This window comes from Lepisma saccharinum, chromosome 1, assembly GCF_977018435.1.
Source record: "Lepisma saccharinum chromosome 1, izLepSacc3.1, whole genome shotgun sequence".
NCBI classification, from domain to species: domain Eukaryota; kingdom Metazoa; phylum Arthropoda; class Insecta; order Zygentoma; family Lepismatidae; genus Lepisma; species Lepisma saccharinum.
The window spans coordinates 32,716,687-32,737,795 of record NC_139229.1 but is presented as its reverse complement, the minus strand read 5'-3'; the positions used below and the strand labels follow the sequence as shown (position 1 = coordinate 32,737,795).

The window sequence follows — 21,109 nt, the reverse complement described above, 5'->3', positions numbered from 1 at the left end:
AGAGGAATAGGAACTCGCGCGCGCGAACACACACACACAACATATATAGGGATGAGAGTGAGAGACCGCGTATGTGTGTGTTGCTCTTTAATACTCCAAGAAGTAATCAATTCCATGTTTACTTGTCATCTAAGCATAGCACAGAGAGATGATTATGATCATGAGAAAAAAATGCTGTGTCCTTTTCCTTTTTAAAAACATAACAAGGAAACTTAAATTTTTACGGTGGAATATTTAAATTTTACTGTAATTTTGTTACGTACCTCCACGTGTCTCTGATGTTGCGAGCAGAAGATTCTGATAATCTCAAGTGATGTTATCGAAAGTAAATTTAACCTTAATTAAAAGGTTATTCCTCGTACACTCAAGACGTTTCTTTCCAAGCTTAAGAGAACATGCTTAAAATATCTACTTCTTCATACTCCTGTTAACTCGTTGCCATGGATATTGCCAGACTGTTAATTAAGTTATTTATTTGTGAATGTTGTTGCCAGTTATTCCTTCTGATACTAGTTGGCTGTGACGCACTAGGCAGTTGACAAGATAGAAATGAACAAACTCAAAATTCCAAAGTTAAGTTTAGTAACATACTATAACAGTAATGTTCATGCCGTTACAACTTCTAACAGTGAAGGTATATTTCCACAAACACTGCAGCCAACGCCGTAGCAAGCGCGAGACCTTGCAATCCCTACCAGTTTTCTCCTGATGAAGTATTGAAATTGAGAAAATCAAGCGAAACGTGAATCCGGAGGGGAGATAGGAGAGAAAAAATCCAGGAAGTAGGTGGATTGAGTTCGTCCGTGTTTAAACACCGTCGCAGAATACGCGGGCCGCAGCATTCCCTCAGGAAAATGTAATCGAACCCCAGACTATTGGCATGCTGAATGAGGTACGTAATCAAGCAAATTTCGTCTCGCCCACATGGGATATCCGAGAGGATGTTTGTAGGGAGAGACCAATAGAGTTCTCCGCATGCAGTTATCCCTCTTCTCCCATTCCCGTCTACTTCAAATCAACTCCTTTCAACTCGCAACCCGATCAATTCCGTCTCTGGAAGTTGGGTTTACTAACAGCCAAGTCCCCGGAAGCTGTTAAAGCCATAATAATCCGACTTCTACCTGGATTCTCTCTCTTAAATATTTTTTTTTTCCTGGAGGATGTTCTCGTATTCTGCTTCTTCCCAATTCTAATTCCCTCGCGGCATTTGAATTCTCGTATCTGGTTCTTTGCAGGAACGCTGAAGTACAGAACTTTATGCCTGCATTTCCATCTTCCCATACTGTGACTTTTAATCATAGCATTTATATTTTCGACACACCAAACTTTAGTTAGGAGTTGTTCCCTCACTATCAAAAGTAGGCCAAACTGCCCGAGGGAAAGATTACAGTAATTACAATTGGTTATAACTGATGAAAAGGTTATCTCGGGCTATCGACCAGATGAGTTGCGGAAAAGATTCCAAGCTTTCGAGACCTAACGTCACTCTCATCTTCAGGGTAGAAGTGCAGTTCTGAGCTTCAGCCCGGTGTATATAGGTTCGTGGAAGGGGGATCCCGATGAAGATGGCGGACCAATCGGGTGGCGCGTCTGCTGGCTGCACACTTCTGATTAACTAATGCTAACCAAGCTGGGTCCAGTTCGAGCCCCGTGTCGCGATTAAGATTAACTTTTGTCCTCATGAATGGCTATTGCTACCTTGATAATGCGGTCCCAGTAGTTTGAAGTTTTGGCTATGATTTCTGTGTTGCTGAATCTGTTCTATGTCCCTCGTTGATTGAATGTTCTTCTAGTCCCGACTTTTCAGAGTGGAAGTACTTGTTGTTGCTTTGGTGTTCTTTACAGCGCTGTTCTGTTGTTCTACCCGTCTGCCCAATGCATGCTTTCCCGCATTTACAGGTAATCCGGTAGACTCCCGATGTTTTGAGTCCTAACTCATCCTTGGCGTTACGTAGTAGGCTTCTGATCTTCGGAGGTGGTTTGTGAATGGTTTTTATGTTATGTCTCTTGAGGATTCGGCTTATTACTCCTGAGAGATTTCCGGTGTAAGGAAGGATGGCTATCTTCTGGTCAGCTTTGTCCGGGTCCCCTGGAATGTCCGTGTCCCCTGATATGTCCGGATTCCCCGATGTGACCGAATTCCCTGATGTGCTGTTCTACTTGGACAGTACTCGTTTTAATGTTTTGTTGATTTTGTGTTCCTAGTACCCGTTCAGTTTGAAAATCATGCGAAGATGCTGTATTTCTTCTGATAGATGCTCCGCGTCTCTGATGGAGATGGCCCGGTGAAATAAAGTAGAGAGTACTGTAGCTCGTTGAGACGGGTGGTGAAAAGTGCTGGCATTGAGATATAAATCGGTGTGAGTCGGTGTCCGGTATACACTGTGTCCCAAGGATCCGTCTGGCTTGCGTTTGATTAGAATATCAAGGAACGGCAGGCTGTTATTCTTCTCAGTCTCCATGGTGAACTTGATATTTGGGTGTTTATTGTTTAGATGGTCTAAGAATGGCTGAAGAGTTTCTTTACCGTGAGGCCAGACGATGAAGGTGTCGTCCACTTATGTGTAGAAGGCGGCGGTTTTCAACGGAGCTGTGCGCAGGGCTTCGTGCTCAACGTTGTCCATGAAAAAATTGGCCATGCCAGGCGAGAGTGGGGAGCCCATTGCCACACCTTTGGTTTGCTCATAGTACTGTCCACCGTAGCTGAAGTAGGTAGATGTCTGTGTGTGTTTGAACTGACTGATGATTTCTGGTGTGAAGTGGCGTTCTAGTAATTCCAGTGAATTTTGAAGAACCACTTTGGTAAATAGTGACACTACGTCGAAGCTGACTAAGATGTCATCTGGTGATGTTCTGATCTTCTGCAGCGTTTTGATGAATTCAGTGGAGTTTGTCACATGATGTTCACATTTGCCTATTAGTGGTTGAAGCTGGGCTGTCAGGAATTTGGCGAGTCTGTACGTTGGGCATCCAATGGCGCTGACGATCGGTTTTAATGGCATTGCGGTCTTGTGTATTTTTGGCAGTCCGTACAGTCGTGGTGGTATTGTTCCGCCCGGTGTCAATTTGTCCTGAATGGGTTTCGGCAATGATGTTTTCTTCAGAAGTGCTTCAGGACAAATTGACAGCATCTTCGCATGACTTTCAAACTGAACGGGTATTCGGTACACAGCATCAACAAAACATTAAAACGAATACTGTCCAAGAAGACCAGCACATCGAGGAATCCGGACACATCGAGGAATCCGGACACATCGAGGAATCCGGACACATCGAGGAATCCGGACACATCGGGGGACACGGACGCGCCAGGGGACCCGGACAAAGCTGACCAGAAGATAGCCATCCTTCCTTACACCGGAAATCTCTCCGGAGTAATAAGCCGAATCCTCAAGAGACATAACATAAAAACCATTCACAAACCACCTCCGAAGATCAGAAGCCTACTACGTAACGCCAAGGATGAGTTAGGACTCAAAACATCGGGAGTCTACCGGATTACCTGTAAATGCGGGAAAGCATGCATTGGGCAGACGGGTAGAACAACAGAACAGCGCTGTAAAGAACACCAAAGCAACAACAAGTACTTCCACTCTGAAAAGTCGGGACTAGAAGAACATTCAATCGACGAGGGACATAGACCACCAGATTTCAGCAACACAGAAATCATAGCCAAAACTTCAAACTACTGGGACCGCATTATCAAGGTAGCAATAGCCATTCATGAGGAAAACAGTAATCTTAATCGCGACACGGGGCTCGAACTGTACCCAGCTTGGTTAGCATTAGTTAACCAGAAGCGTGACGCCAGCAGACGCACCACCCGATTGGTCCGCCATCTTCAACGGGATCACCCCTCCACGAACCTATATACACCGGGTTGACGCTCAGAACTGTACTTCTACCCTGAAGATGAGAGTGACGTTAGCTCTCGAAAGCTTGGAATCTTTTCCGCAACTCATCTGGTCGATAGCCCGAGATAACCTTTTCATCATTCGTCGCCAGGAAAGCTTCAAAACTTACTGGTTATAACTGTTTCTCACGCTATCAGATTCCGGACAAAATTGTTGAGGAGAAGATTACATTAATTCCAGTTGGTTAAAGCTGGTTTCCACAGTATCAAAGTAGGCCAAAATGACTGAGGGAAAGATTGCAGTAGGTCTAATTGTTTATAACTGATTCCCACGCTATCAGAAGTAGGTCAAAATGGTCGATGGGAAATTTGCAGTAGTTCCAATTGGTTATAACCCACACTATCAAAAATAAACCAATTGGATGATGAGTAGATTGAAGTCATCTCAATTGGTTATAACTGGTTCCCATACTATCAAAAGTGGCCCAAAATGGTTATGAGAAAGGTTATTGGAGGTAATTTTAATTGGTTATAAGATTCCACACTATCAAAAGTAGGCCAAACTAGTCGAGGGAAAGATTACAGTAGTTCCAATTGTAACGAACCTCAGTGTTTAAGGTTTGATATTTGCCGAGATGTTAAGATTTTCTTAACATTTGCTATTTCAACTAATATTAATTATATCACAGACAACTATAATTAGACGGTAAAGCCGTTAATTGAACTTGAAACATCAATATTCTGAAATGCGTCATACTCTGCCAGTGTTGACGTCATGTTTCCTACTCGCCAGAGAAAGTTAATGGATCCGCCTGAATATTGTTACCTAATGACGGGCTGAGTCGGAAAACAAAAGAACTGGGGAATCAACAGAAAATTCGTAACGATAAATAGAATCCAAGAATATTTTTTTGGTTTTTGCGTTTTCCTTCTTGCTGTTACGTGAAAGTGAGAGACTAATTATGCAATTAAACTTTCGTGATATGGTTGCGAATTGCACAACGTTAATTTTGAATGTTCTTGTTCTTTACTGGTTAGTGTTCTGAAATGTTATGGGAATTGATATTATCATCTTTTCTGGCTTCAAGAGGTTAGCTTGATGCAACGGATTATCTATCTGTATGTGGTTTTTAAACTTATATACATAAATGGATTTGCATGTGTGATCATGCAACACTGTCTAATTTCAGATATTAGTGTTGTGTTACATGTTACCCAGCAAGCCCTGGTAAGTTTCAAAGAGTCCCATGTTCCCAACACAAGGAGTAGCAGATTAACTTTTTCACGACTGGTATCCAGTTAAGAGAACATTGCATAATTGGTGATAGCTGGTTCCTACACGATCCAGAGCATACCTAACAGCTAAAGGAAAGATTGTAGTAATTCAAACTGGTTATGACTGGTTCCTACACTATCAGAAGTAGGTCAACTGGTCGAAGGGAAAATTGGAGTAGCTCAAATTGGTTATAACTGGTTCTCATACTATCAAAAGTAGGCCAACATTGTTGAGGGAAATTTGCAGTAATTCAAATTGGTTATAACTGGTTATCACACTATCAAACGTGGTCCAAAATGGTTGACAGAAAGATTGTAGTAATTCCAATTGGCTACAACTGGTTTCCACACTATCAAAAGTAGGTCAAAATGGTTGGGGGAAAGATTACAGTAATTCGAATTGGTTTTAACTGGTTTCCATACTATCAGAAGTAAGCCAAAGTGGATGAGGAAAAGATTGCAGAAGTTCCAATTGGTTATAACTGGTTTCCACACTATCAGAATTAGGTTAAAATGTTTTGGGTAAAGATTTAAGTAATTCCAATTTCTTATAACTGGTTGTCACACTATCAAAAGTGGTCCAAAATACCTGAGAGCTGGTTCCCACACTATCAAAGTTAGGTCAAAATGGTTGGGGAAAACAGTAATTCCAATTGGTTATAATTCGTTGGTTCACAAATTTGATGTGAGCCACTTCTCTCTTCTCTACGAAACAAGGAAATTTCTGTCAATATATGAAGATTGCAGCAATTATGATTGTGCTCAGATTTGAAATGGCGGCTTGTCTTTTCTCTACTAAAATTACCTTTAATAAACTTCGTTCATAATTTTCACCCCTATTTTATTCATCTTTCAGTTGTTGTTCTTTTGCCATACCTGGTTCTTAGCAGGATGTTCTTTGATTTTCTCATTTCCTTGGCATTTCATTTGAAATTCGTTTCTGCATTTAGCCATGAATGACACTTTGTCCCTTGTAATTAAATTTTGTAAATGGGAGACTCTAGAAAAGAGAAAGTTAAAGTACACGCCCATTGTATGGTTGTTAATTGAAATTTCTGCACACACAGAGATGGCGAATAGGAGTGCATTTGTTATTTAAAGTTACAAAATTAATTTTTAAATAAATTAAGTTAGACATGTTGAACTTCTCTTCTAGTTTGCCCATCGATATTCCGAATATCAAGTGTTCGAGTCCTGGGCTGAGGATTTTCTTGTGAAAAGATTATACGCTCTTCTGTAGATCGAGACGAGAAAGCGATAGGTAAAGATTCCTGTTAATATAGCACCGTGCTATGAAGACACATCTAGGGGATGTAGGGTAGGGCCACACATTCTCAATCTCGACAATTCTTGGAGATATGATCAGCACCGCGCTCCGGCCGCCTTTATCACCATGGTTTCATCCAGGCACCCATTGATTTGAGGCTGGGTGAGCCCCAGAGTCGTTTTAATTTGGGGAAAATCCGGAAATATTTCGATCGCTCATCTCGGGTACTCCTTACTCACTAGGCCATCGCGACTCCGAGAAAACGATAGGAGTTTATAAATCCAGTTTATGCTCTTATATCAGTTTGATACCCTCTCAACGTTTTAACCAGACTGAGATAAAATAAGTAAAATTAAGATAGAGAAGGCAACGACAACTGATTGGTTGATTTCACTTCGCCACTTTTGGCTAATCGTGAGGATGAGATTGAATGATCATACAGTGAAGCTGATGAAGGGACACTCACAAAAACAACCATGCCAGGCTGAGATTCGAACCAGGAACCCCTGGAGTCGTAGCGCGCTGTGCTAACCACTCCGCGACAACGCCAAGACAACGACGAAAGAGATTTCATTGAATTCAAATCACAGCTCACCGATAGAGAAGGCTTTTGCAGCATCCGATCATTACTAAAAGCATGGCCATGAAAATAGGCGGCTGGGCAGAATTGCGCTGGTGCCACATGTGGGAAAAACGAAGCGAGAGCGGGACAAAAGTCGTTGGTTCTCGCGCACTGTATGGCAACGTCAACCGGGCTGCGTTGCCTAGTTCGAGTGTCAGACCGACCTCTCTCCGGGGCACCTTTGTGTCATCCTTGACCTTTCGAGCAAATACTGTCAGTTTGTATCATAGATTACAAAGACCAACTCTACGAGATCTTTCATTCTCTTATACCTCGGAACACACATGATACGCTTTGTTTATTTTGGTCATATGTAATCTTTTATTTGTTTTCTGTTAATTTGACAGAAATCTGTTTGTTTTATTTGTTAGGTTCAATAATGTTGTTTGTGTTGATTTAAATTTGTAATTTTGGCTGTATATTTCTTACACGCAATATCGGAAGCGGAGGTCATTTTCGGTTTATAAACATTTGTAGAACTGTCCAATCTTTTATTGATTTCGTTGCCAAGACAACAGTGCGTGAAAAGGCGATAAGTAAATTGTGTTGCGTGAGATGATGTTAATTTTGTGAAAAACACTGTTATAAAGGAAAAGCCGCAACTTAATTGAAATGTGATTGTATTTGTGAATATTGTTGTTATTTTGCAGTGACTGTTTAAAGGTAAAATGTGTTATTAAAGTTGTAAAATGGCAAGAAGCTATTTCTTTTTATAATCGTACGTCCAGAGAATGTTCAGTGTAACATAACATTAAGGAGTCTCTCATAACTCCGCCGCACAGCGAGATTGGGTAGGTACCGTGACGTAGTGATTCAGTGGCGAACACCAAAACGAAACGTCACACACAGAGTTGTGCTCCGACATGGCAACAGGGCGAACTTCTGCCACCCGCATAATTTCATGGCCGTCCGTTTAGGTAGCAAATCTTTCCCACCGGATTCATGACCTGAGATTAATCCTCAACAAGCGACAGACTTCGGAAACTAATAATAGCGCTACGCATCTCTGACCAACAGGACAAGAATGGAACGTCCATTCCTGGCTGCTTCAAGCCGTGTACTTTTTCAGCTCTAGAAGAAAAGAAGGGAGGCGCATTGAATCCTAAATCGTCGGGAGGTTGTGCCTTCTCCACTCTAATTGAAATCCACTTGAGGGAGGGGAGCGTTTAATTTAGCGAAACACAGAAACTCTTGCGCCCGTTGCTTTATCCTCGTTCTGTTTCCCTTGCATCGTATCCGACATTAATGAAATTTCCCGAACCGCAGGGAGAATTATCGACAAAGTGTCTCTTGTCTTAAAATCTCACGGGGACTCTTTGCACGGAACACGCCGGGAGAATTTCCGGTTTAGCTTTGTGTTATCTCCTGGTTCCTCCTCTTGCTACCGATTTACCTTCTCGCCGGTGTCAAGCGGGGAGGGGTGAGAGCTTTATGCCTCTCTGTTTTGACCTTACTGCTGATTCTGATCTGTCAGTTCTCCTTTTGCCGGAGAAACCAGGGAAGATCGGCATGATAACTCATTGTGGATCCACAGAAGATCTGTTTGGTTGAGCAACAGAGATCATGAAAAGAGGGACGGGGATGTGCACTTTTCTTGTAACAATCCGTTTGCTCTTTCTCCCCTCTCTTTTTCCTTCCCTTTCTACCTGGCCCCTTTCCATCTTTCCTTTCAGTCTATTCCCATCTTATCTTTTCTCCTCCTTTCCTCTTCGTTTCCTCATTTTATTCCATTTCCCTTTCTTCCTCTTTCCCTTCCTCATTTTTACCCCTATACTATCTTCATTTTTTTCCTTTCTCCTCTCCTTATATTTTCCCCCTTACTCTCCTCATCTTTCACCTTTCACTCTCCTTATATTTGCCGACCCCCGTGGCGGAGTGGTTAGCACATCGTGCTACGACGCCAGGGTCCCCGGGTTCGAGTCCCGGCTTGGGCATGGGTGTTTGCGAGTTTCCATTCATCAAATCATCATTCATTCCCATCTTCGGAAATTAGCCAAAAGTGGCACAAAAAGCGAAGTAAAATAAAGGAAATAAATATCCTTATATTTTCCCCTTTACTCTGCTCATCTTTCCTCTTTACCTTCATTTTACCCTTAATTTTCCTCGTATTTTCCCCTTGATTTTTCTAATATTTTCCCCTTCATTTCTCTAATATTTATCCCTTCATTTTTCTCAACTTTCCCCTTCATTTTTCTCATCTTTCCCCTTCATTTATCTCATCTTATCCTCTTCATTCTCCTAATTTTATCTGTTTACTCTCTTTATATTTTCCTCTTCACTCTTCATCGTTTCCCCTTTACTTTCATCAGTTTTACCTCTTCACTTTCATCAGCTTTTCACTCTCATTATTTCCCCTTCTGCCTTCCCTTTCCCACCCTGTACTACCTGGAAGAGAGGTAGACAGTTCAATGTCTTCAGGGAAATCCACTCCTTACACATCGTGTTTGTAAGCACGCACCCACACTCTCTTTTACTATCGGCTTGTAGCAAGTATTAACACAACAAACCTTATCATTAAGACACGACTATTCGGAATTTCCTTCATCAAGCCAATTCACTTCTGTTCTGTTTCCCCTTATTTCATTGCGTTCAGTTTGCTTTCTTGTATTTGAGGCAAGCAGCTCGCACCTTTCCTCATTTTTAACACGGTGTTTTTACACAGCATAGTACAAGATAACGTACATGTGTTTGCCTTCATTGACCAACACAAAAACAACTTGTTTTTCTCGCAATCGCAGTCGAGGTGAATCATCACCCCTTAAGACATGCGTAGTTTGCCTTTGACAACGGCCAAGACGGAAGCTGGTGGTGTAAACAGGATAATATAACGGCGGGCGATAAAGCCAATTTGAATGGATTCATCAGAGAACGAGGTCGGTAAGAAATCCCCACACGCACGTACTCTTCGATGGCTGTGCGCGGAGGCAAAGGGTTAAATAAATGCCTTCGCGAAGAATAGGCCTCGGGGATATTCTGATCAGAAAGGAGGATGGCGATTGGATAAAGCTCAACTTGGAATAAACAGGGTGGCGCTTTATATACCAGAGGAACTTGTAAACGTACTTGTGTGTGGAGAGTAGTGGGAAATGTTACATCAATCAGTTTGGAGCTGATCTTTGAAGATCAGTGTGGTGGTTATGGCAGCTGTATGTAAGTAAATTTAAGTAAGATCAGGCACGTAGCCAGGGGGGAGGGTTCGCGGTGCTGAAACCTCCAGAAATCCTACAAATATCAAATTTTCTGATTTAAAAAAGTGTTTAGTTGTAAATAATTTTGTTTCCTTGGAAGGATTGTAATATACTGAGAAATTCGTCATCAGGGCTTGTATTCCCAAGTTTTCGCCTTTACATGGCGGCTGCTGATAAAGGATGAGCCTCCGCCTGAATTAACATTCTGGCTACGGACTTGAGTAAGATATTACAATATGATATTGTATCATATTATGGCGGAGTGGTTATCACGGCGCGCTACGACATCAGGGGTCCCGGGTTCGAATCCCGGCTTGGGGATGGGTAACTTTGTGTCATTAATTTTCTTCAATTTCATATCGTCACTCATCCTCATCTTCGCGATTAGCCAAAAGTGGCAGAAAGCTAAGTAAAAATCAGTCAATCATGTATTATAGTAAAGGAACCATGGTTGTCGAATCGGTGGCGCGCCTGATTGCTACAGAAGAACCAAATTCGAATTTAACCTTTGGCTTTCCTCTGCGCATCACCAGCTTCTTGTCGTTGAGCATTGGGTACGGAAGACGGCCTAGCGCGGTGCTGATCACATGGCAGAAGTCCCGTCTCCTTGTGGGATGCAAGGGATAATCTTCTAAGTCCCGTCTCCTTGTGGGATGCAAGGGATAATCTTCTAACAAGCAAACCTCATTTTCATGTAGTACATCCCGGTAGTTGCAGTTTTGCAGACCCACGAGGCTCTAGCGCCTGGACCCACAATCAGTATAATTCTCTGTGCGACTGTATGTTGTCCATTTATATGCAGTGCAGCACTTTACAGCCTCGGGTTTCAGCATAGATATGGGATTTTTAGTTTTATATTTTTTTTGCTTTTAATTTAGGTAGAAGTTTGAGAGAGAGAGAGAGAGAGAGAGAGAGAGAGAGAGAGGATGAAAAGCAAAATAAGAGACAGAGGGAGAGGGAGAGTGAGAGAGAGAGCTGGAGAGAGAGAGAAAGAAAAGGAAAAGAAGAGAGACAGAGAGAGAGGAGGAGGGAGGGAAGCACTTATTTTTCCGTTACGAGTTCTGGTCTCTGTAATAATTGATAAGACTTCTCCCCGTGTATTTTAGAGGGTGTAAATTGTGTTCAGCCCCCAATTAATCAATCTTTTTGATGACACGGTGTTATGTACGAAGAAGAAGGATTACTCTCCTTACTGTAGAAATACTGGGTGTCCAAAAAATCACTCAACTAGATTTTGATCGTACGAAACTTTTGTACAAAAAGCGATCGAGACATGAAACTTACCTAACTTTTTCTATATGGATACTTTTTAAACATTAAAGTAGAAAATCATGCTCTACATGAATGTTCAGTATGCGGTTAAAGTTACTAAGTTGTAAACAGGTTTTTGTACGAAGTAAAAACAAACAAGTATAGCTGTGGAGTCGCTTGCAAAAATTTTTGATGTGTACAGACGCAGATTTTTAATAATCATTGTCTCTCAAGCTGGTAAAAACGTTGTGACTATATTAAGATAAACCTTTTACTAACTAACTCTCTAGCCTTCTTAAACCAGAAGGTTTATGGCTGCAGCTACACAAACCTTCCATCTGTCTCTATCCTGGGCCAGAACAATCCAATCTTTTCCATCCTTACCCATTTCGTTTAGGTCCATCTCAACGTTATCCCTCCTAAGTCGTATCCTTCCTATAGGTCTCTTTCCATCAGGTTTCCAACAAGAATCCTGTAAACTCTAAACTATTACAAACCATTTATTAAGGTCAATACCACGGCTTGATCACGACGGAAAGAGCGAAGTGTTAATTCCTAGTAGAAACAAGGAGGTACGTAGCAAATTTAATGTCGGGAAGACGAAGCTACAAACCTTGGAGTGGCATAGATTTTCCGCTATCTTAAGCCAAAATTTAGAAATCCTCTTACATATGTGCTTCTTGTTAATAATAATGGTACAGTAATGGACACTACTTGATTGTAACATTTCATTTGACCCCAGCCTTATCGTTACAACCCAGAAGTGTCCGTGACTGTACTTTCTGTCAGTTTCGTAATACACACATTGGTGAAGATAAGTCATCTGTAGCAAACATGGAAATTTTCCTTTCTTCCGAGGCGTTCTTTGCCCAATGAGTGGAATCTTCCTCGCCTTCCCTGTTAATTTACTCCCTCCCAGTGCCTTCCAAATGTTTCAGTACTTACACCCTGGCTGTTAGATCATTAATCCAACGTCGCAGGTTCTAACCTTCGTCAGAATAATGCACAGTAAAGAATTGGTTCCCCCCAAATGTCAACCTCTCTTCACAATGGACCGCATTCTTCAGACTAACGAGGCTGTGGCGTCTGTATTCACAGCCAGCATAATTATCTGGCTATTTATCGTCAGTCATTCTGGTCTTCACAATTAGTCTTAGGTAGCAGAAAAGCGAAGATGAAACCAATCAACAAAGAAATGGTTCGCAGGGAAATACTGAAGAGAATTCCCTCGAAAGTTTCTAGAAGTGGAGAACCAAGTATATAATGACCAACAAAGTAGAGGAAAAAAAAAAGTCATATCTTAATTAAACTTCTACAGGAGAATTGTTGATGCCCTGATAACCAATGTTTTCATTTCACTTTTGTGAGTTTATTGTAACTTCCTCCCTTTTCCCAACTCTCCTTATCTTTATCTTTCTCTCTCTCCCTCTCTCTCTCTCTCCTCAACTCTATCGTTCCCTGGGGCCTACCCTCTGGCGCAGTGGTAGCGTCGTCACCTTGTAATCAAAGGGTACCGGGTTCGATATCCGGTGGAGGCACGTAGTGGTTCGGATCCCACTTTATACTGTAGGTCCAGTCCCAATTAGCCTTACTGTGCATAAAGTGGTAAACCAACAAATCTGTCTTTCCTCCCTCTCTCTCTCTTCCCCATTTTATCTTTCCCTCTGTCTTTCTCATACTTTTTCTACCCTTCTCCCCTTCGCCTCTCACTCATTTCCAGGAATGGAAATTTTTCTTTAATATCTATGGTAATTGATGTTTTTAAGCACTTTTTGTTACATGTCATTAGCGGTAAAAATGATATCTTGTAGCATCTTTAACGAGCACAAAATGAAGAATAAGTCGCCACTCGTAACAATTAATGGCAAAATTAAAACCTCTGATTTAACGTCTGCAGAAGAAGAAATGTACAGACAATTTAAGCAGATAAATGAAGAAAGAGCTTTCAGTAGATGAATCCCATCAAGTCCAATTGGGAGCTAGCAATGGCTTCTACATTGCCTACTGCAGCAACAACTGTTCTAGATCGAATACGAGTCGGATTAATACGAGGGTCACTATTTATATTTTGAGCCTTGGCAACACTGATTGAAGTTAGGCGCGATTTGACGTTTGCACGGAATCGTCTGGCATTACTGACCATAACGTACTTCAAATGTTTTGTCAAAAGCTTCATTTGTGTTGTTTATGTTGCCTTGGAGATTGCGCGACAACAATAAAATGGAATTAACTCGTGAACATTTTCGTGCGATGATTTTTACGATTTTCGACGTGGATTATCAAGACAAGAGTGCATCGATCAACTTACTTCCACATTTGGTGATGAAGCCCCATCCTTTGACACTGTGAAACGCTGGTATAACGAATTTAATCGTGGCCGCCATTCGCTCACCGACGAGATTCGCGAAGGTCGTCCAAAATCAGTTGTTGTTCAAGAAAACATTGATGCTGTGCAAAACCTAATACTGCAAGATCGTCATGTGACATACTGTGAGATTGAGGCAACCATAGGCATTAGTTCCACCAGCATATATAAAATATTACAGATCATTTAGCTGTGAGAAAGGTATGTTCTCGTTGGATCCCACACAATTTGACAAAAACTCAAAAAGACGCTCGCGTCAATTGGTGCAAAGAAATGCTCAATAAATACAATCGTGGTGCTTCAAAACACGTATATAAGATTGTAACAGGTGACGAATCATGGATATATGCATATGAGCCGGAACGTAAACAGCAGTCGACTGTATGGGTGTTTCAAGATGAACCCAATCCAACAAAAGTTGTTCGCGCTCGAAGCACATCGAAACAAATGGTCGCCTGTTTTTTCGGGAAAACTGGTCATGTGGCAAGTGTGCCTTTAGAGGAACGTAGAACGGTCAATTCTGAATTTTACACAACAATTTGTTTGCCAGAGGTCTTCGGTCAAATACGGAAAACAAACAAACGCCGTCGGATCATTCTTCATCAGGACAATGCCAGCTGTCACACATCTCGTCTAACAACCGACTTTATGAACAGTCAAAAAATCGAATTGATGGGTCATCCGCCGTACAGTCCTGATTTGGCACCCGATGACTTCTTCTTGTTCCCGAATGTCAAGAATAAATTGCGTGGACAACGATTTTCGTCGGCGGAAGACGCCGTTGATGCGTTCAAAAACCATATTATGGAGATGTCTCAAGAAGATTGGAGAAACTGCTTTGACAAATGGTTCGAACGAATGCAAAAGTGTATTGACCATAAAGGAGAATACTTCGAAAAACAATGAAGCAGTTTTCAATGCCAAATTCCTGTTTTTTCATTGTTAGGCTCAAAATATAAATAGTGACCCTCGTACTAATAACAGTCTTACCATTTCCCCCTGTTGATGTTACACGCAAGCGCAAGAACGGTTAATTCATAACAGTGTTGTCAATAGCTGTCGTCTTTGTGTCCATACAGGCTGATAAGGACTGGACCTACAGTTTAAAGTGGGACCTGAATCTCTAACAGGTGTTCAAGCCATCAAATAGACAGCGTTATCGGCGACACCCATGGCCTATTTTATGCAATTGTATTGTCACTTCTATAATGATAGTATCACTACACGATCCTTTTTATTTATTCTGTTTCTCCATTTGGTATTGGTACAGAACTGTTGTTTGGCACCATCTTGTTACACCACCAGCTGACAATCATACCAAGTAGGAAGGCCTTTAACACTTTTATAGGTGTGTCTTACACCAATTACTCTCTGATTTAAAATTATACACTGAACACTTCTTTAGTGTTGAACTTTAGTTAGAACTTTTCTAACGTTGGAAGCGGCCCCGGCGCCCACCCAGCGTCGAATGACATGGCTACCTGGGGGAAACCCTGGGGGGTAAAGGCGGTCAGGGGCGTGATACTGATCACATCACCCCCACTCACGACCGGATCAAGAAAGTATGGGGCGTTACCCCCCACCCCTATACGCCTTCATGGCGCGGTGCAAAGCACAGAGGAGCACTTTTCCTTTTTACACTTTTTTAGGTGTGTCTTACTCTCTGATTTAAAATTATAGATACTCGACTTTGGACTCCAATTAAAATTTAACCAGTAGACCAACAAGAAAACGAGTTCCATCAGAATTTAGCTTATTAAATTGTGCGTTAATCTATGCTAGGCATTTTTTTTCGAGTATGCCTTGTATTTTTTATCGTCGTGAGAACAAAAGAAAAAGGCTGATTTTTTTGTTTTCCAAAAATCGCTCTCTTTCAAATTCTGTAAATCAAAAACTGGTCCAATCGTTATTATATTTTAGTAGGGTGCAGTCAGAAAGGTTTTAAACACAATTATTAATTTTCAGGTTTTCAAAATTTCTAAAAGAAAACGTTATTTTCAATTTTGTTAAAGAACTTTTTTCTTATGATTGGGTAGTCCTACAAATACAATATTGGTTTTGTTTCAAAGTTATTTGCATCCGTTTCTAAAATGCATTTATCACTGCCAATTCACTTTGCGAAAACTATTGTATACAGATTTTTATTCAGTGGAGTAAAGCTGTTCGCGGAGCGTGGCAATACGGCACACAGCGATGTCCTTTGGACCGTGGAAACTGCGGGCTGGCACTACGAGTCGGTGCTAACCATTGCGCCACGGAGGTCGGCACTACTAGGCTTATATTTTACACCATTATTTCTCTTTAATCATAAAAATGTAAAATTCCCCTTGCATGTACCGTGCCACGATAGAACATATATGGGATGTGGGGGTGGCACATTCTCGATTTCGGCCATTTTGGAGGTGATGTAATCTGCACCACACTAAGGCCGCCTTAATCATCCCCCAGCATTGCCTTCAGGCTGGCTGAGCCCCGGAGCTGCTTTATGTGGAGACAAGGCCGGAAAATTTTCCACCTTAAATCACCCACCTCGGGAATCAAACCCGGGTCTCTCGCATGGCAGTCTATCGAGTTACTTAATCATAATAGTGTTCATTTATGTTTCAAAGTATAATAGTGCGAAAAGTATATTTTTAATTTTCAAGATGAAATTAGCAACACGTTGACATTACTTTTAACAATTCTCTGTGAAAAACATCGGAACAATGACAGGAAATGCAACAGAACTGAAAAGATACAGAGCTGAACTCCGTGGCGTCGTGGTTAATACAACAAACTACGACGCTAGGGAGGCCGGGTTCGACTCCCGACTTATGCATGAGTGTTCTTTGTGAGTGTTCCTTCATCAATGTCATCATATCATCAATCATCCTCATCTTTTGCAATTAGCCAAACGCGAAGTGAAATAAATCGATTCATTAATTCATAACATCACACTCTTCTCTACTTTGTCCGTGTGAAAAGCAATGTTTCCTGAATCTTCGTTTGGCCCGATGGTATTCAAAACGCCCCTTTATTGCTTCGCACTTCCCCTCCAGAGGTTATTGTTTGTTTATATTTATGTGAGAGGCTGTTTATTCTCCCCTAGTCATGCCTGGTCGGAAAATACGAACCACTTCCACAATCTGTTACCCACCAAGAATTGCTCTGGGGGTTGTTCCCGACCCCTTACACGTGAATTTTCTTTATCCTCATCTCACGCAACGAAAGCCGAAACAGTATTTCGTTCCTAGCGTCCCCTATCTACAACTTCTCATCCATTCGTAATAGCTTCGTAGGAGATTCCATGTTTTTGCAGCTGTCTGCGATGAGATGCTTTCGCTCTGCGAACAGTTTCAACCAGGACCGGTCCTGGGGGCGACCGCAGCTCCCCTCGCAGTTGCTGAAATCTCACGTCCGTGCTGGGACCAGGGGGTTAGGGCAGTGATGTCCCTCAGCAGGGAATTTTTCCCATGAATGGGGAATTTTGGTGTCGAAAATTGCAGGAAAGGCAAAAATGGAGAAGCATTCATAAACGTGCAAGGAACATTGAAATTGGACGTCGTGCATTAATGGACTAAACAGTTGCTTATTTTAGACTCACGGTTGCTTAAGTTACTTCTCTTCTAGTGGAGAAGTAGGGCCTTAAATATCGTCTTTCGTGTCAGTCTGAACTCAGCTGATTAATTGAAATGAAACGTGTAACGACTTTCAAGTTATATATTTAATTCATACTGTACTCTAAAGGTAAAGCAAATTTTTGTAAATTTAATGTCAAATTTGGCTCAAAGTAATTGATCGGTGAAAGGTACACAACCTCACCATTCTCTACAGGCAATCAGTTCAAAAGAACCGGCTTATCTCTCTAGCAGATTCTCAATGTGTTCCGAATCTCACAGCCTTGACACCAGATCGCGCGGGAGAACTCAACTCAACTCATCCCCCTTCATAACTCAATTTTTTATTCAAAATCATTCACTGTTTCCACTTCCCGTTTTCGGAACTCGCTGATCTTCGAAATCCGGAACGCAGCTTCAGCATATGTGTTTAAGACACAATTAATTTTTATTTTACCCGGCCGGTTCAAATCCGGGAACTTTTCTAACGTTGGAAGCGGCCCCGGCGCCCACCGAGCGTCGAATAACATGGGTACCTGGGGGAAACCCGGTGGGGGGGGGGGGTAAAGGCTGTCAGGGGCGTGATGCTGATCACATCACCCCCACTCACGACCGGATCAATAAAGTGTGCGGGCGTTACCCCCACACCCCCTATACGCCTTCATGGGGTGGTGCTAAGCACAGGGGAGCACTTTACCTTTTTTTACCTGGGCACAAATAGTTAACCCATTAGTGCAAGCTTACATGCTAAGGACAAATTGAATACAGTTAAGTGGAAAATAACACTGAAACCCCTTATTAAACTTAATATTCCAAATTTCAGATCACTGTCATGAATATGTCAGCGTGTGTGTGTGGGGACATGGCCGTGGGTATAAGTTAGAGTTTTATTCCTTTATATAACATTTTCTTTGTAATTTTATATTTTATTTCTTTGTTTTCAATATTTCCCCTTTTTATGAAATGTTATGTAATGGTTTAACTTTTTTTTTTAATCTTCATATACTGAAATGTCAATGTAAACATGGTAAAGTTATAGATAAGCTACAAAGCCTTAACTTCGTGCTGATAAACAAGACGTAATACATAAGTAAGTAAATAATGAAAAGGAAAATTATTAAGTACATTGTACAAAATTTATCCACCCTAATTAACATACCAATAACCTTTTTATGACACACCCCGATAAAAGTGTTCAGAACGCCTAATTTGATGCTAAATTTGCCATTACGCCCTCCAAAACCGTTCGTACACCCTTCTCGCAGATCGAAATGTCCGGATAAACCTCTCAGTATGTGTTTTTTGCATCTATTTTCTGTGAAAGAGGGAATTTTTAGTTGGAAGTTCAAGTTTTTTAGAAGGCGAGAGGGAAATTTCTCTCTGAGCCAGGAGCAACACTGCGTTAGAGAGGGGGAAGTTGTGCAGGCTGTTTTATGTGAATTTGCGGTGCAGGGATTTCTGTTGATGCCGAATAAATCGCACGTTAAAATCCAATGAATGGGGCCGGTGTATGGTTTTGGTACAATGCTCTGCGCTCCCGCAAGTGTATTTTTGCGACATTGCTGAATTAGTAAGGGCTGCGACGGAGGGAGGGTGTAGTGGCGGTTTCGGTGGTCGCGTTCCATTCAGGATGAATTTTTCAGAAAATAATTTCCGCGCATGACAACTTAACGTGGGAAAAACACATGGGAAAATTCAAGGAATTTCGACCAAAGTTCATGTTTACATGTCCTGTGCATGTATGGACAGGGTACGTTTGGGTATTTAACGGCACTTTTTGTAATCCTTTGGTTAGTCGCGACTATTTAGATTATATGAAATGTCCTCATCTCTCCCTATCCCAGTCCACAGATCGAACTATACCCTGTCCCAGCTAACTGTGGAGCAAGGCCGCGCATAGCGTCAGAGAAGCGAGGAAAATCGAGTGACCAGAGTGAAGCAGTGCACGCTGCTGGGAAGGCTGGTAACCGCAGTAGCTTTCCCCCACTCTACGCAATTCCGTTCCTCTCACGTGTTCATTGGTGAAGCCGTCTCGCGTCACTACTTGCGCAGAGACTTGTTCTCGTTTGCCTGCTCCACAGTTAGCTGGGACAGAGTATATTTCTCTCACTTTTCCTCCTATAGGCTGTAAGGCTGTGGAATCGGTTGCCAGAAAGCACTGGAGCACTAAGCTTCGTCTCTGCCTTCTGCAGACACTTGCGCCACTCTCTTCAGAGTACTCGTTAGAACATCCTCTACCAAGCAGACTGAACACCATATGTACAGTCACCGGCAATAAAATAGGACACCTTTCCTGGAAGTTGTTATGTGTGTTGCCTAACTCTACGGTGGTGGTTGAAGTTGCCATTGAAAATTTCCTATTAAAATCATCCACTTATTTCCTTAGAGTTAGACAACACACATAACGTCTTGTAGCGAGAAAAGTATTTCAGGATCTAAGTGTCCCATTTTTATTGCCGGCAACTCTGTATGTGATTGATACTCGCATGAATGTAATTCTTACAATATCTTGCAGTTTGTTCAAAATTTTTGATTATACATTCAATTTTTGTATACTCTGTTCATCTTGATACGACATGTATGTGTATGAGGATACTGTGTGTGTGTGTGTGTGTGTGTGTGTGTCTGTGTGGCCATGTACTGTTCAATCCATTAACGTATAATTTTATGCATATAGTTGAGTGGAAGAAATGCTCTGCACGGCCTTAATTCCGCTATTTAAAATACGATGTTAATAAATATGTTGTTCCCTTTCTATGTTGTTCTTGTATTTGTTCCTTTCTCTCGCTTTTTAATATTTATTTTCCTGTGCCTCTCTCTTCATGTCTCTGATTACTTCCCCTTTCTCTTTTAAATTTCTGATACGTCGTTTCTTTCTTTTTATATTTATTTTCCTATGTCTCTCTTTTTATATTTTCTCTTTATCTCCCTCTTTTTTATATTTCTTTTCCTTTCTCTTTACTTATGCTTCAGTCCCTTTGGTTTCTATATCTTCTCTATGCTTCTGTTCCTTTGTACCTCTCTTTTTTATACTTCTGTTCCTTTGTGTCTCTCTTTCATACTTATGTCGTATTACGACGTATTAGCAACGTCTACTTTAAAGGTTAATCATACGTTGAGGTTAATTTAAATGTAACGTTTTTCTTTTCTAAAACCCCCATATTTTTTTCTGCTCTGACAGTATTCGTGCAAAATTGTTTGCTTAGCAATCAGCCAGGTCTGTGAGAGTCTAGCTGTTTTGAAGTATGAACGTACAGGCTGGGAACACATCCGCGACACATGTTGCCAGAAAGTATATTTCGAAATCCCGCAGCGTCCAGAAATCTTTTTTTTTTTTAAAAAAAAAAAATATGCACACACTTTTTTAATACAAGTCTTTTCTCTTTGCGCACCAAGCTTGAATCTCTCTCCCCTTTTTTTTCATGAATACTCGTACATATATGAATTGATATGAGTAATTCTCATGAATATTCATTATTTCTCTCTTTCTTTCTCCCTTGCTACCACGAAGCAAAATAAAATTAAAAAAAAAACAGGAAATGTGGAACTGGAGTCTGGTTAATATCGCCACTTGATGTTGCCTCTTCAGTGTTGGAGCTTTTAATAACGTGGTGTGTATATATATTTTTTAATACAGCAGCGCAAGGCCCCAGTGAGGACAGGCTTAATTGTCTAATCCTGCTGACCACCAA

The 21,109-nt window shown here is 41.4% G+C and overlaps 2 protein-coding genes across 3 annotated transcripts in view; one reads left to right on the top strand and one right to left on the bottom strand.

Moving 5' to 3' along the window:
* The window catches only part of LOC145994371 (uncharacterized), a 947,129-nt gene that overhangs the window by 429,041 nt on the left and 496,979 nt on the right, over nucleotides 1-21,109 (top strand). The window lies entirely within an intron of this gene.
* Nucleotides 2,559-3,131, bottom strand: LOC146003706 (uncharacterized). The gene has a single exon (XM_083142127.1). The coding sequence runs from the start codon at nucleotides 3,129-3,131 to the stop codon at nucleotides 2,559-2,561; it is 573 nt and encodes a 190-aa protein (XP_082998253.1).